Source organism: Phyllostomus hastatus, unplaced genomic scaffold (assembly GCF_019186645.2).
Source record: "Phyllostomus hastatus isolate PE091 unplaced genomic scaffold, TTU_PhHast_1.1 phas_scaffold_55, whole genome shotgun sequence".
Taxonomy (NCBI): domain Eukaryota; kingdom Metazoa; phylum Chordata; class Mammalia; order Chiroptera; family Phyllostomidae; genus Phyllostomus; species Phyllostomus hastatus.
Genome location: NW_025334035.1, coordinates 13,313,047 through 13,329,889, shown reverse-complemented (window position 1 = coordinate 13,329,889; position 16,843 = coordinate 13,313,047). Strand labels below are relative to the sequence as shown.

At 39.0% G+C, this 16,843-nt stretch overlaps 1 protein-coding gene across 8 annotated transcripts in view; it reads left to right on the top strand.

Annotated features, from left to right (window-relative positions):
• PRPSAP2 (phosphoribosyl pyrophosphate synthetase associated protein 2) overlaps positions 1–16,843 on the top strand; it is a 71,264-nt gene that overhangs the window by 43,927 nt on the left and 10,494 nt on the right. For all 8 annotated transcript variants that reach the window (XM_045824454.1, XM_045824456.1, XM_045824452.1 and 5 more), the window contains 2 exons: positions 7,129–7,277; positions 12,420–12,490. In XM_045824454.1, the coding sequence (XP_045680410.1) occupies positions 7,129–7,277; positions 12,420–12,490 (220 nt within the window). The remainder of the gene's footprint in view (positions 1–7,128; positions 7,278–12,419; positions 12,491–16,843) is intronic.

Here is a 16,843-nt window from a genome sequence, read left to right as displayed (position 1 = left end):
GGGGCATGCAAGAGACAACCAATTGACATCTCTCTCTCTTTCTCCCTCCCTTCCCCTGTCTCTAAAAAATAAATAAAATATTCTAAAATAAATAAACAAATACCACTGCGTAGAACAGAGGTTGTTGGTGCCCTTAGAATTCTGAAAATACTGATGAATATGAAGAGTCTGTAGTTTTAGAGTTCTTTGATAGTGAGCAATTATTTTGAGGAAAAGGGTCATCTAAGAATATAATGTTGCTTTAATAAGAAAAAACTACTTCCTTTAATGAGTTGTTTGAAATTCTTTTCTTAGAATAACTGAGTGAGTAGGAAAAAATCTGAAATCCTGTGTTGTGTTCTAACCCATTATGTGAATTAACTCTCATCGTTGTACCACCAGTATAGCAGGATTGAGTTGCTTTGGAATTCCTCTGTGACTGTTAGCATGTCAGACAGTGTGGCCTAGAGGAATCATGCTGATTCTTTTTGGAATCAGGTGGGAATTCAAGTCACATGACTAAGTTATATACACTATCCAAAAACTAACATCAGTATGCATATAATGCTTTTATTTATTGTGAAAGTACAGTTGGTCCTTGAACAGCATAGGCATTAGGGACACCGACTATCTACACAATTGAAAATCCACATATAGCCCTGGCTGGTGTAGCTCAGTGGACTGAGCACGGGCTGTGAACCAAAGTGTCATAGGTTTGATTCCCAGTCAGGGTACATGCCTGGGTTGCAGGCCATGACCCCCAGCAACCACACATTGATGTTTTTCTCTCTCTCTCTCTTTCTCCTTCCCTTCCCTCTCTAAAAATAAATAAATAAAATCTTTCAAAAAAAAAAAGAAAAGAAAAGAAAATCCACATATAACTTTTGATTCCCTCCCAGAACTTAACTACTAGTAGCCTACTGTTGACTGGAAGGCTTACTGATAATATAAACAATCAATTAACATGTTTTGTATGTTATGTATATTATATATGTATTCTTGCAATAAAATAAGCTAGAGAAAAGAGTGTTATTAAGAATACCATCAGGAAGAGAAAATACAATGTTTATTGAAAAAAATCCATATACAGGTGGCTCCACATTTAAAACCTGAGTTGTTCAAGAGTCAGTGGTGTTGCCTTTAGTAGAGGGTAGTGGTATCGAAACAGCATTATTCTAAGAATTGGCAGACCTCTATGGATCCCAGATGGAAAAGACTTCCTTAGAGGATGACTAAGGTTAATTCTTTTTGACAACAATCTTGTTTTCAAAGCCAATCTTGAATATGAAGGGGGAACTAATTTCTATGGTGCCAGTCTCCATGAGATTAGGATGGGGCAGAAGCTAGTGGAGACTCTGCCTTGTATTTGTCTGACCACTTTTTTGTCTGAGGATTTCCTTAAAAATCACTTTGAATTTTTTGTCCTGATCATTGTGGCTCAGTTGGTTGGGCATTGACCCCCAAAGTGAAAGGTTGCTGGCTCAGTTCCTGGTCAGGGCACATGCCTGGGTTGCGGGTTCAGTCCCTGGTTGAGGTGTGTACAAGAGGTAACCTATTGATGTTTCTCTCTCACATTGCTGGTTCTCTCCTTCTCTTTCTCCCTTCACCTTTCTCAAAATAAATAAAATTTTAAAAAATTACTTTGAGTTTTTAAAAGGTTGAATTTAAAGTTATGCAAATACTACATCTTATATAACCACATGATTACCTCAGTAGACTCAAAAAGCATTTGACAAAATTCAGATAAACAAGAATAGAAGGGGACTTCCTTATCTGATAAAGGGCACCTGTGAAAATCCCACAGCTAACCTCACACTCAGTATGAGAAAGTGAAATCTTTCCCCCAGGATCAGGAACAAGATGGGATGTCTGCTGTCCCTACTTCTATTCAGCGCTGTACTGGAGATTGTGGACAGTGCTGCAATCTGAAAAACAAAAAGAAGAATGAAAGAAAGAAATCTAGTATGGAGAGGAAGGAGTAAAACAGTCCTAATTTGCAGGTGGTATGAATTATTTATGTAGAAAAACATGAAATCTCCAAAAATGCTATTAGGACTAATCAGTTTAGCAAGTTTGCAGATTATAAGATAAATAAACAAAAATATACTAGTAATGAACAGTTGAAAATTGAATTGAAAAATAAAACCAAATAGCACCAAATTAAGGGAAACATTTAGGAATAAATCTGAGATGTTCAAGACTTGTACACTGAAAAATGCAAAACATTACTGAGAGAATTTAAAGACCTAAATGAGTGGAGGAAAATACTATGATCATAGGTCAAAAGACTCAATATTTATTAAGATATCATTTCTCCTTAAATTGGTCTATAAAATTGGGACCTTCCAATCAAAATTTTAGCTTTTTTTGTAGGAGTTAATAGGTTGATTCTAAAATTCATGTGTAAATGCAAGTAACCTAGAATAGGCAAAAACAACTAAAAAAGAACCAAGTTGGAGGTCTAACGCTACCTGAATTTAGGACTTCTTAATAAAGCTAAAACAATCATAAATGTGTGGTATTGGGATAAAAAAATAGAAAAATAGGCCAGTGGAAAAGAACAGAGTCCAAAAATAGACCTGTATGTATAATATTGACTTTCAACAGAGGTACAAAAGCAATTCAATGGAGAAAGAATAGTCTTTTGAACAAATGATTTAGAATAATTGGTACAAAATAAAGTAAATCTTGAGCAATATCTCACCTCACATATAAAAATCAACTAAAAATGAATTACACCTAAATGTAAAACTTAAAACTATAAAAGATCTAGAGGAAAACAGATTTACGAAAATAAAATATGACACCTAAGACACAGTTCACAAGAAGCACCATATTTTTCGAACCATAAGACGCACCTAGGTTTTAGAGGATGAAAAAAGGAAAAAAATTTTGAAGTGAAAAATGTAAAATGTTTAATAACATAAATAACATAATATTTCACCAATGTAAATGTGAAGCTACATTTGGACTATAAGATGCACCCCCCCATTTGAAGGGAAGGGGAGGCGCGTCATATAGTCTGAAAAAATACAGTGATTGTTAAGTTAGGTGCTGTGGAAATTAAGGATTGCTCTTCAGAAGACATTAAGAGAATGACAGGAGAAGGCCCAAACTGGAAGAAAATATTTGTAAAGCATACATCTGATAAAGGACTAATATTCAGAATATATAGACTTCTCAAAACTTAATGAGAACCAACAATCTAGTTAAGAAGTTGGCAAAAGACAAACAGTCCATTTACTAAAGAACATGTATGGATGGCAAATAAGCACATGCGAAGATACTCAACACCATTTGTCTTGAGGGAAATCCAAATTGAAACCACAGTAAAGTGCCACTGCACACCGTTGGAGTGGGTTATATTAATAAAATGACCACACCAAATGCAGGTGATAATGTGGAGGAATGGGAACTCTCATAGGAATGAAAGATGGTATAATCACTTTGGAAAACAGTTTGGTGGTTTTTTCAAGAGTTAAACATGTGCCTACAACATTATCCAGCCATTCTACTTATAAGTATTTACCCAAGAGTAAAGAAAGTGTGAGTTCTCACAGAGATTTGTACTTGAATGTTCATAGCAGTTTTTTTTTTAAAAGGTAGATTTTTAAAAAAAATTTTTTAAAGATTTTATTTATTTTTAGAGAGGGAAGGGAGGGAGATAGACAGAGAGAGAGAGAAACATCAATGTGCGGTTGCTGGGGGTTATGGCCTGCAACCCAGGCATGTACTCTGGCTGGGAATCAAACCAGCCACCCTTTGATTCGCAGGCCAGCGCTCAATCCACTGAGCTACGCCAGCCAGGGCTCTCATAGCAGTTTTGTAATAGTTCAAAACTAGAAACATCTCAAAAGTCCATCAACAAGTAAATGGGCAAACAGAGAGAGACCCATGCAATGATCTGTTACTTGGCAATGTAAAAAGATAAGACCCGTGACATACAGTAATCATGATGGATCTCCAAAGGGTTATGCTGAGTGAATGAAGTGAGACAAAAGAGAACTACGAACTCTTATTCCACTTATGAAATCTATGATGGCAGAAAGCAGATCACTGGTTGCCTGCTACTTGAAGAAGAAATTACAAAGGGGTACAAGGGAACATTTGCCACGATAAATGCTTTATTGTCTTAGTTGTGCTAATGTTTATACAGATATGTACATATATTAGTGTTTATGAAATCAGTTTAAATATGTGTAGTTAATTGTAGCTTAGTTATACCTTAATAAAGTTATTAAAAATTGATGTTAAAAATCATTAACTCCAGTCCTGGCTGGTGTGGCTCAGTGGATTGAGGACTGACTTGCGAACCAAAGGGTTGCCGGTTTGATTCCCAGTTGGGGCACATGCCTGGGTTGTGGGCCAGGTCCCCAGTACGGGGAGTACTAGAGGCAACTACACATTGATGTTTCTCTCTCTCTCTCTTTCTCCTTCCCTTCCCCTCTGTCTAAAAATAAAAATAAAATCTTTTAAAAAATGATGTTTAATGCTTTAACTTTTTAGCCTTGGCTGGGTAGCTCAGTTGGTTAGAGTGTCGTCCCAAAATACCATGATTGGGGGTTCAGTCCCCAGCCAGGGCACATACAAAGAATCGACTGATGAATGCATCAGTAAGTGGAACAACGAATCAAAGTTTCTCTTTCTGTCTCCCATCTTCCTCTCTCTCTAAAATCAATCAATCAATCAAGGTACTTTGAGGTTTTTTAAGTATATTAAGTAAATATCAATTATGCTATTATAGTTATCCCAATTTTTTCTCCCTTTTATCCCCCTCAACCCTGCACCCCCTCCCTCCAGCATTCACCCCTACCTTAGTTCATGTCCAGGCATGGTTCATATAAGTTCATTCATTTCTCCATTTCCTATACTGTTCTTAACCTCCCCTCCTCTATTTTGTGCTTATCAATTATGCTTCTTATTCCCTGTACCCTTTCACCCACTTTCCCCCCTCCCGCTGATAACCCCTCCATGTGATCTCCATTTCTGTGATTCTTTTTCTCTTCTAGTTGTTTGCTTAGTTTGTTTTTGTTTTTGACTTTTAGGTTCAGTTGTTGATAATTGTGATTTTGTTGTCATTTCACTTTACAGTTTTGATCTTCTTTTTCTTAGATAAGTCCCTTTAACATTTCATATAAGAGCTGGGTGATGATGAACTCCTTTAACTTGACCTTATCTGGAAGCACTTTATCTGCGCTTCCATTCTAAATGATAGCTTTGCTGGGTAGAGTAATCTGGGATGTAGGTCCTTGCCTTTCATGACTTCGAATACTTTTTTCCCTTGTTGTCTGTAAGGTTTCTTTTGAGAAATCAACTGATAGCCTTATGGGAACTCCTTTGTAGGTAAATCTCTTGCTGCTTTTAAGATTCCTTATCTTTAATCTTGGGTAATTTAATTATAATGTGTCTTGGTGTGTTCCTCCTTGGGTCCAACTTGTTTGAGACCCTCTGAGCTTCCTGGACTTGCATGTCTATTTCCTTCACCAGATTGAGGAAGTTTTCCATCATTGTTTTTCAAGTAAGTTTTCAATTTCTTGGTCTTCCTCTTCTTCTGGCACCCCTATGATTTGGGGTTTAAACTTGTTCCAGAGGTTCTTAAGCCTCTCCTCACTTTTTGAATTATTACTTCTTTATTCTGTTCTGGTTAGATGTTTATTTCTTCCTTCTGTTCCAAGTCATTCATTTTGAGTTCTGGTTTTTCCTTTCCTCCACTGTTGGTTCCCTGTATATTATTCTTTTTAAAAAAGATTTTATTTATATATTTTTAGAGAGAGGGAAAGGGAGGAAGAAAGAAAGAGAAACATCTGTGTGTGGTTGTCTCTCATGTGCCCCCTTTTGGGGACCTAGGCCACAACCCAGTCATGTGCCCTGACTGGAAATCAAACCTACGACCCTTTGGTTCACAGGCTGGTGCTCAATCCACTGAGCCACACCAGCCAGGACTATTCTTTATTTCACTTTGTATAGCCGTGACTTCTTCCTTTATTTTGCATTGGTAAGCAATAATTTCTGTGAGCATCCTGATTTACCAGTGTTTTGACCTTTGCATCTGATAAGATGGCTATCTCCTCCTGGTTTAGTTCTTTTTCTGGAGCTTTGATCTGTTCTTTTCATTAGGGCCTCATTTCTTTGTCTTGGTGCACCTGTTACATTATAGGGGGTGGAGCCTTAGGTATTTGTCAGGGTGGGGAAAGCCACTTTGTTGCGTTGTGGTGCTGTATGTGAGGGAGAAATTAGAGGCAGAACAATGCCACTCGCTCAGCTTTTGCCCTGCTTTCATTCACTTCCCCCACTACCCACAAGCACATTGGTACCTTCTGGTGCTGATTCCTAGATGGGTGGGCTTGTGTACATTCTAGGACCCTGGGTCCCTCCAACAGACTCTCCTTTGAGGCTGGGAGTTTCTCCCGCCACCACAGTCCCCACAGGTTTTTATAGCCAGAGGTTTTGAGGTTTTATTTCTCCGCACTGGAACTCTGAGTTGAATGGTCTGTCTCCCTCCCCAGTTACTCCTCCCAGTTCATCCACACACAAATGTGGGACTGCCTGTCCTGACAGTGCTGCCTTACCACTTGTCCTCTCTGCCCCAGCTGCCTGTCTCGGTTCCTCCTGCCCATCTGGGTGAATGTTTCTTCTTTAACTCCTTGGTTGTCGGACTTCCATATAGTTTGATTTTTTGGCAGTTCCAGATATTTTTTGTTTTTACATTTGTTCTTGTCCTTCTTTTGGTTGTGCGAGAAAGCAACACGTATCTACCTACACCTCCATTTTGGCTGTAAGTTCTATAGTTCCAGACACTTTGAGTTTTTAATGTACTTTGTCTTATGTGCTTTGTTCTCACTATTAAATAGAAAATTAGCAGTTACAGGTGAGAAAACTGAGGCTTAGAGGAAGTTAATTAACTATGCAAGCTCACCCAACTAAGTGCAGACCAGGGCCAGCTGCTGCCTATGCAGGGCACCTGTTGCCAGAGGGATGTTTATCCACACTTTGTCCTAGAATCTAAGACTCTCAGATTATTTTATTCTTTTTTTTTCATTAATCTTTTGGAAACTGCATTTTATTTATGTTCTTTTAATGTTTCTTCCATCAACATTAACAGAAGACAGGGGCTGTGTGATTTCTGAACTGTCTCATGCTCTCCCTCAGGGCACAGTCATTTGCAGAGCGCCTTCGTCTGGGCATTGCAGTGATTCACGGAGAAGCTCAAGATGCTGAGTCGGACTTGGTGGATGGACGGCATTCTCCGCCCATGGTCAGGAGTGTGGCTGCCATCCACCCCAGCCTAGAGATCCCCAGTAAGTGTGCTGCCTCTCTTGTTTGCTTTCCCCTTTGATTTTAAGGCTAACTTAATTTCTTTTCAAATATGAAGGACTTTCTTTTTTTGTTTTGTAATGTGGCAAAATACCTTCCCTGGCCTGGTGGTAACCACTGCACTTCTGGTGGCCCTGTAGAATAGAGCCTTTCAAAAACCTCTGCCTGATCATCGCGAAGTCATGAAAGTGCTCAACTATTCAGACTCAGTTTGGCACTTGAGTGGGTTTTATTCATTCATTCAGTGATATATCTTGTAGTTTAATGTGAACACAAGTTATTCACTGTAGTGTTATTTTTTATTACAAGATATTAGAAAACTCTTAATGGTTTATCAGAGGGTAGGGCTTAATTAACTATGTTGTATCAGTACATCTAATTATGCAGTGCTTTGAATTAGTTAAGGCTATCTGGAAACGAGATAATCTGTGGAATGCACAGAGAGTAAGTGTATACTTGCCTTTGTGCAAGGACCAGGAAGAACTATGAAGGTGAAATCATTATGATGCGGTGGTAAGATTTATGGGTGAATTGGGTTTGTTTTTAAGAACTTGCCTTTAATAACATCTTTTCCATTTAGAAAAAATAACTGCCTTTGAGTCTGTTGGCGAGGGAACAGACTCAACCCTTTTTCTACCCTTAGTGCATAAGGGCCAGAATGTGTTTTGTCAAGAGAAAAGACATTTTTTTAAGGTTGTAAAGACAGATTCTATTTAAGAAATGTTGCATTGAGGGAGAAGAGATCTCACTATAGAACTGGGCTTACCTCTGAACATAGGAGGACAGGTGGGGATTGATAGCCAAGACGGAGGCTGGAGGAGGGGGTCAGTGGATGGAAATTACTAAGAGGAGGGAGGCATGAAGGGTAGGGGGAATTCTTGCTCGACTGACCTAACAAAATTGCTGAATGAAGGCCTGGGTGCTCAGATTAGTTCAGGGGTGCTTGCTAAAACTTAGCTCTGCCAGCCTGAGTACAAAGCCCACACCATTTAGTCCAGGTTGAGTAAAAGGTTCATAGGAGCCTGACCTGTGGTCAAGGACGTAGTCTTTATTACTATTCCAGTGTTTTTCACACTGAACTGAAATAGTTTTTTAAAATAGTTTCTTACGTTTAATCACTCTAATTTTAATTAAAAGCCTAATCAGTGCTTAATTCACTGAATCAGTTTTTAATTGAGAGATACCACTGTTATATTTTAGTGGGCCTCTTCATTTTTTTCCTTTCTTGTTTTCATCCAGTAGTGATGCATACTGATTATGTAATTGCTCATGCTGCTATCTTCTCCCAGCTTTATAGCATACCTTTCTGCAAGTCATTAAAAAGTCATATCCCATCTTATGGATGTGGCTTAGACTGCTCAAGCAGGGTAATATTGGGTATGTGTGTTTTTTCCCAGTCTTTGCCAGTGTAATGCTGAAATTAGCATACGTGGATAAAAATTTTTTCCATACTTTGGTGTATTTCATTATAAGTTTCTAAACATGATATTGATGAGTTAAAGGTGTAGCTGTTTATATGGCTCTTTGTTAAATTGATTTCCTAAAGGCCTATAGCATTATACTCTTTCACCAATATTGGAGTCAAGTGCCTGGGGAAAAGGGTGTTGAAAATGGAAAAAAAGTTCTTCAGTTTTGGGATTTACCTTGCTTTGTTTGGCCTTAAATTTCTATCTCCACTCTCCCCACACCAACCTCAGTTCACATACTGCATTTAGTTATCATTTGTCTTTAGTCTCTTTTAATCTAGGACAGTGGTTCTCAGCTGGGCCTGGGGTGGGGTATGGGTTTTGTCCCCTAGAAGACATGTGGAAATATCTGTAGACATTTTTTATTGTCACAGTTGTGGGGTTCACTACTTGCATCTAGTGAATAGAGGCCAAGGATGCTGCTAAAAGGTCCCACAACACGCAGGACTGTTCCCACAGCCAATCATCTGCCCAAAATTTCATTGTGCTGAGATTGAGAAGTCCTGATCTAGAGCAGGCCCTACTTTGTTTCTTTAGTGATACTGACCTGTTTTATAAAATTGCAGTGAAAGTCACTTAACATAGAATTAACTGTTCTGACATGCACAGGTCACTGGCATTCAGTACATTCAGAGTGTTGCATAAGTACCATTGTTATCTAGTTTCAAACTTTTCATCACCCTAGAAGGATACTCCTACCCCGTAAGTAATCACTAATCCCCATGTTCCCTCCCCCATCCCCTGGCAACCACTCATCTGCTTGTTGTCTGTATAAATTTGCCTATTTTGGGCATTTCATGTAAGCAAAATCATATGATATATGACCTTTTGTGTTCAGTTTCTTTCACTTACCCTAATGTCTTTGAAGTTCATTCAAAGATTCATGTACCTTTTGATTGCAGATTTCATTGTATGGGTATGCCACAGTTTGTTTATACATTCATTCAGTGACGGGTACTTGAGTCATTTCTGACTTTTGGCAATAATGCTGCAGTGTGCATTCATGTACAGGTTTTTTGCAGACATATAATTTCATTTCTCCAGGGTCTATACCTGGGATTAGAATTGCTGAATCATATGGTAACTTTGTAGTTAACTTTTGAGGAACCACCAAACTGGTTTTCATAGCAGCTATAGCATTTTGCATTCCTATCAACAGTATACAAAGGTTCTAATTTCTCCAAATCCTTACTAACACTTATCTTCCGATTTCTTTTATTGCAGTCATTGTTGACTGAAAAACAATACCCATATGGTGTTTATCACCAAAAAGGATTTATTCAGGAAAGAGAAAGGGTTTCAACCCAGTGCATGCAGACATGGCAAGCCACATGCACACTCTCTGGCCTGCCAGCAGAGATGGAGGGGTATTTATATAAGGGGAAAAGGCATTGAAGGGAAGGGGAAACCAGAACCACAGAGCTTTACTATAAACAGAGTTCTTCCTGTAGGGTTTTCGGTGATCACAGATGACATCCAGTGCAAAAATTCTATAAGCCCTAGCTCTTCAAATCAGGAGACCCTCCTGATTTATGTTGCTTAAAGTTCTGGTTAGTCTCTTAGTCATCATCCTAGTGTGTTTGAAGTAGTACTTCATTGTAGTTTTGATTTGCATTTCCCTAATGGTAAATGACGTTGAACATCTCTTCATGCATTTATTGTCAGTTTATTCTTTTTGGAGAAATGTTTATTCCAGTCCTTTGCCAGTTTTTAAATTGGGTTGTCTGTCTTTTCATTTTTGAGTTGTAAGAGTTCTTTATTTATTCTGGATAAGATTTATCAGACATAGCATGCAAATATTCTTTCTCATTGTGTAGATTGTCTTTTTACTTTCTTGATAGTGTGCTCTGATGCACAAAGAGGCTTTAATTATGTGAAGTTCACTTTATTTAATCTTATACTTGTTGGTTGTCTTTTGGTGTCATAATTAAGAATCCATTGCCAAATTTGGGGTCATGAAGATTTACTCCCAGGTTTTCTACTTAGAGTTCTACAATTTGAGCTCTCATTTTTAGGTCCTTGCTCCATTTTGAGTTAATTTTTGTATATGGTATAAAGTAGGAGTCCAGCTTCATTCTATTGCATGTGGGTATTTAATCTTTGCAGCACCATTTGTTGAAAAGAATTTTCTTTCCCCAATGAATGGTCCTGACACTCTTGTGAAAAATCACTTCTAAGTGTCCACCGATGGATGAATGGATTGAGAAAATGTGTGTATTGTTCAGCCATAAAAAAGGACAACCTGCCATTTGTGACAACATGGATGGAACTAGAGGGTATCATGCTCAGTGAAGTAAGTCAGAGAGAGACAAATATTGTATGATCTCGACTTATATGTGGAGTCTGAAGGAAAAAACCCCACCAAACCCACAGAAACAGTGGAATGGTGGTTGCCAGGAGTTGAGGAAGAGAAGAAATGGGGAGGTGTTGGTCAAAGGGTACAGACTTCCAGTTAGAAGATGAAGTTCTGGGGATCCAGTGTACCTCATAGTGACTGTAATTAACACTGTGTTGTGTACTTAAAAGTTGCTAAGGTAGTAGATCTTAAATGTTCTTACCACACACACAAATTGTTGACTGATCTCTTTATGGTAATCATTTTGCATTGTACATGTATGTATCAACACATCAGACTGTACACATTAAATTCACACAATGTTATAAGCCAATTATAGCTCATAAAGCTGGGGGGGGGATCAATAAACCATAGGTGTTCGAATGTATTTCTAGACTCTTAATTCTGTTGTATTGGTGTATATCTCTGTCTTTATGCCAGTATCACATTGTTTTGATTGTAAAGCTTAATGTCAACTGTAATTGAAAAATAAAAAATAATAAAGTTTTGTAATAGTTTTCAGAGTGGGGGAAGTGTGAGTTTTCTACCTTTATTCATTCGTTCTTTCTTTTTGCAAGTTTTTTGCTATTTGGGGTCTCTTGCATTTCCATATGAATTTTACTGTCCATTTCTGCAAAAGAAGTAGTTGGGGTTCTGATAGGGCTGGTATCAGCCCTCTGAGTCATATTGGGGAGCACTGCCATCTTACCTGTACTGAGTTTTCTGATGTGTAAAAAACGTGGGTGTATTTCCATTTATGTTTAATTTCAGCGATGTTTTATAGTTTTCAGTGTACAAGTCTTTCACCTCCTTCCTAGGTAGTTTATTCTTTTTGATGCTTTTTAAATGGAGTTGGTTTTTAAATTTCCTCTTCAGATGGTTCATTGCTGGTATGTAGAAACAATTGATTTTTAAGTGTTGATCTTATACCCTGCAACTTTGGTGAATTTGTATATTAGCTTTGGTAGTTTTTTTGTAGATTCTTTGGTATTTCCTGTATGTAGGCTCATGTCATTTGCTAATGGAAATAATTTTACTTCCTTCTATTTCCTTTCTTGGGTCATTGCCTGACCAGCACATGCATCCCAGTGCTGAAAGCTGCAATGAAGGTGGCTCCCTGGTCTCACTCCTGACCTCCGGGGGAGTTCAGTTCTGCACTAAGTACATGGTGGTAGCTCTGAGCTTTTCATGGTTGCCCTTTATCAGTGAGGAGGTTCTCTCCATGTTTCTAGTTTCTTGGGTCTTCTTATCGTGAGACACTGACTTGTAAAAGGCTTTGGCATTTTAATATAGAAACTTCTGTGCATGTGTTTTATTCTGACCAGTGCTGATTCCTAAAGAAAAACCTCCAATCACAGTGGTCGGCGATGTGGGAGGAAGGATTGCCATCATTGTGGTATGTAAACCTCTTTTATTATTAATTGTCCTATTTGCCAATTCTATTTTGTTAATTTGTGGGGGTTTTTTTTTTAAGATTTTATTTATTTTTAGAGAGGGGGAAGGAAAGGAGAAAGGGAGAGAAACATCAGTGTGTGGTTGCCTCTCGAGCACCCCCTATTGGGGACCTGGCCCAAGACCCAGGCATGTACCCTGGCTGGGAATCAAGTTGAAACCCCTTGGTTCAAAGGCTGATATTCAATCTACTGAGCTACACCAGCCAGGGCTAACTTGTTTTTTAATTGTGTGGGGTTACTGGTATGGTCAGGTAATTCTTTTTTTTTTTTTAAGATTTTATTTATTTTTTATTTTTTAGAGAGGGAAGGGAGGGAGAAAGAGAGAGAGAGAGAAACATCAATGTGTGGTTGCTGGGGGTCATGGCCTGCAACCCAGGCATGTACCCTGACTGGGAATCGAACCTGTGACACTGGTTCGCAGCCCGCGCTCAATCCACTGAGCTATGCCATCCAGGGGCCAGGTAATTCTCATTGAAGTTGGTGCCTTGTGCTAAATGTTTATGTTGGTCCAAAAATTGAAAATTATTATCATCAGTTTATTATGAAATTGCTAATTACTTAGTTAATGAAATATTTTGCAGCTGTTTGTCATAATGTGAGAAATTGTTTTGTGATCAAAATAGGATACAAAATTGATTATAACTGTTTAAGACACATATCCTTTCACACTTCACAAAGTCCGTGCACAAGGAGCACATTTAATGCCTATATTGTATAAATAAGAATAAAATGAACACATGGGTACTCACTACTCAGCTTGGGAACAGAGCATGTGTGCTCTGGAACTCTTTGGTTTCTCTCTCTCTCCTTTCTTCTTCCAGAGGTTGTCACTGCTCTGGACATGGTCGTTGATGTTCTTCCTTGTCCTTACATTCTACCATGAGTACACTGTACACTAAACACTATATTTTTGGCAGGGTTGTGGTTTGCATGTTTTTGATGTTTTTGTTCTCACCATTTTGAGATTTCTCTGTGTGCTACATTATTCTTTTTCATTGTATGGTGCTGCATGGTATAATTATTACATAACTTATTTCTCTGTTCTCTGGGCATTGAATATACAGTTTTTTCTATTTCCAAACAATACTGCTTTGAACATTCTTGCACCTATTTTCTGTTGCATAAATGCAAGACTTTCTAGGTGCCTGCAAGTGTAGTCATTTGGTCAGAAACTACACATTACCAAGTTGACTACATGGCACTACATTGTCCCCGAAGTGGTTGCACCCATTTACCAAGCCTCAGTGCTTATAATTTTGTTAGAAAATCTCTGATATTACTCTGTAGGGTAATAGCTGTGTATTAATTTATTCCTTAGCAAAACCTGTAGTAACAGAATCTATAGTAACAAAATTCAGTAACACGTTTTCCCTTTTCTATTGCAACTGCATCTTTTTTAACTTTTTATTTTGAAGTAATTATAAATTCATAAGAAGTAACCAAAAAAAAATACAGGGAGATTTTGCATATTCTTTATCCAGTTTCCTCATTCATGCTTCACTGTAGTACAGTAACAGTCTAGAAATTCATATGGCCACTCTCTGTAGAGCTGCTTCAAGTAGTTCCAGTGTTTTGTTTGTGGGATAGATGTATGCAGCCTTCCCACATGTGTGGCTTTGGGTGACTACCACTGCAGTCAGGATACAGAACTGTGCCCTCTTTTTTTTTTTTTTTTAAGATTTTATTTTTATTTATTTTTTAGGGAGGAAAGGGAGAGGGAGGGAGAGAGAGGGAGGGGGAGAGAGAGAGAGAGAGACAGAGAGAGACAGAGAGAGAGAGGGAGAGAGAGAGAGAGAGACATCAATGTGCGGTTGCTGGGGGTTATGGCCTGCAACCCAGGAATGTACCCTAGCTGGGAATCGAACCTGGGACACTTCGGTTCCCAGCCGCGCTCAATCCACTGAGCTACGCCAGCCAGGGCTGAACTGTGCCCTCTTAAAGCTTCCTCCCTGTTAAAAGCTACTCCTTTGTAGCCACACCCACCTCCTATTTACCTGATCCCTAACTCTGTGGCAGTCACTAATCTGTCCTCTCTCTCTATATTGTGATGTCAGGAAAGTCTCAAATGGAATTTACACTCTCTAATATTTTGAGTTTGATTTTTTCACTTAGCACAGTTCCCTGGAGACCCACCCAAGTTGTTCATATATCAATATTTCATCCTTTTTTTGCTGAGCAGCATTCCATGGATGTAGGGCCCATAGTTTGTTTACCCACTCACCTGTGAGGGAAGTTTGGATTGTTCCCAGTTTTCTGCTGTTAGAAATAAAACTTCCCTAAACACCTGTGTGTGGGTTTTTGTGGGAACAGAGTAATTTTTCTGGGATAAATAACCAGAAGTGCAGTTGTTGGGTTTTGAGGTAATTGCTAGTTTTATAAGAACCTGTCAAACCTTTTCAGAGTATTTGTACCATTTTTACCAGTAGTGCTTTTAAAGTAACATAAGTGTGTGTGTATATATATTTTAATATATTTTATTGATTATGTTATTACAGTTGCCCCATTTTCCCCCTTCATTTCCCTCCGCCCTGCACACCCCCTCCCATCCTCATTCTCCCCTTCAGTTCATGTCCATGAGTCATAGATATGTTCTTTGGCTTCTACATTTCCTAAACTATTCTTAACCTCCCCCATTCTATCTTCTATCTACCATTCCTGCTACTTATTCTCTAGACCTTTTCCCTCTCTCCCCACCCACTCCCTGCCCCCCATAACCCTCCATGTGATCTTCATTTCTGTGGTTCTGTTCCTGTTCTAGTTGTTTGCCTAGGGTTTTTTGTTTTTGTTTTGGGTTCAGTTGTTAATAACTGTGAGTTTGTTGTCATTTTACTGTTCATATTTTTTATCTTCTTTTTCTTAGGTAAGTCCCTTTAACATTTCAGATAATAAGGGCTTGGTAATGATGAACTCCTTTTACTTGACCTTATCTGAGAAGCACTTTATCTGCTCTTCCATTCTAAAGGATAATAGCTTTGCTGCATAGAGTAATCTTGGATGTAGGTCTTTGCCTTTTATGACTTTGGAATACTTCTTTTCAGCCCCTTCTTGCCTGCAAGGTCTCTTTTGAGAAGTCAGCTGATAGCCTTATGGGAACTCCTTTGTAGGTTACTGTCTCCTTTTCCCATGCTGCTTTTAAGATTCTCTACTTATCTTTCATCTTGGCTGATGTAATAATGATGTGTCTTGATGTGTTCCTCCTTGGGTCCAACTTCTTTGGGACTCTCTGAGCTTCTTGGACTCTTTGGAAGTCTGTTTCCTTTGCGAGATTGGGAAAGTTCTCCTTCATTATTTGTTCAAATAACTTTTCCATTTCTTGCTCTTACTCTGCTCCTTCTGGCACCCCTATGATTCGGATGTTGGAATACTTAAAGATGTCCTGGATGTTCCTAAGCCTCTCCTCATTTTTTTTTTTTTTTTTTTTAATTTTTGTTTCTTCATTCTGTTCAGGTTGAATGTTTCTTTCTTTCTGGTCCACACTGTTGATTTGAGTCCCAGTTTCCTTCCCGTCACTGTTGGTTCCCTGTAAATTTTCCTTTTTTTCACTTAGCATAGCTTTCTTTTTTTTCCCTTTATTTTGCAGCCATACTCAACCATTTCTGTGAGTATCCTGATTACCAGTGTTTTGAACTGTGCATCCAATAGGTTGGCTATCTATTTGTCACTGAGTAGTATTTTTTTCTGGAGCTTTGATCTGTTCTTTTGTTTGGGCCATTTTTTTGTGGTCTGGGGCACCTGTTACATAATAAGGGGGCGGAGCCTTAAATGTTCACCAAGGTGGGGCAACCCATGTGGCTGCGTTATGTGGGAGAGGGGTCCAAGAGGGAACAATGCCACTTGTTCCACTCTCTGTTGGCTTTCAGTTACTTATCCCAGCTACCCACAAGCAAAGTGTGCCCTTCTGGTGCTAATTCCCAGGTGGGTGGGCTTGTGTACATTCTAGGACCCTGTGGGTCTCTCCAGTGAACTCTCCTGAGAGTCTGTGAGTTTCTCCCACTGTCGCCACAACCCCCACAGGTGTTTTCAGTCAGAGGTTTGAGGCTTTATTTCCCCATACTGTAACCCTGGGTTGCGTGGTCTGTGTCACTCCCCAGTTGTTTCCCCTGGTTTATCTGTGCGAGAATGTGGGACCACCTGGTCCACAATCCACTGCCTCACCGGGTCCGCCAGCCGCCTCAGTGCTCTAGCCGCTGCCTTGCCATGAGTCCTCCCCACCTAGCTGCCCATTTCTGCCCTTCCTACCGGTCTGTATGAATGTTTCTTCTTTAGCTCCTTGGTTGTTGGCCTTCCATACAGTT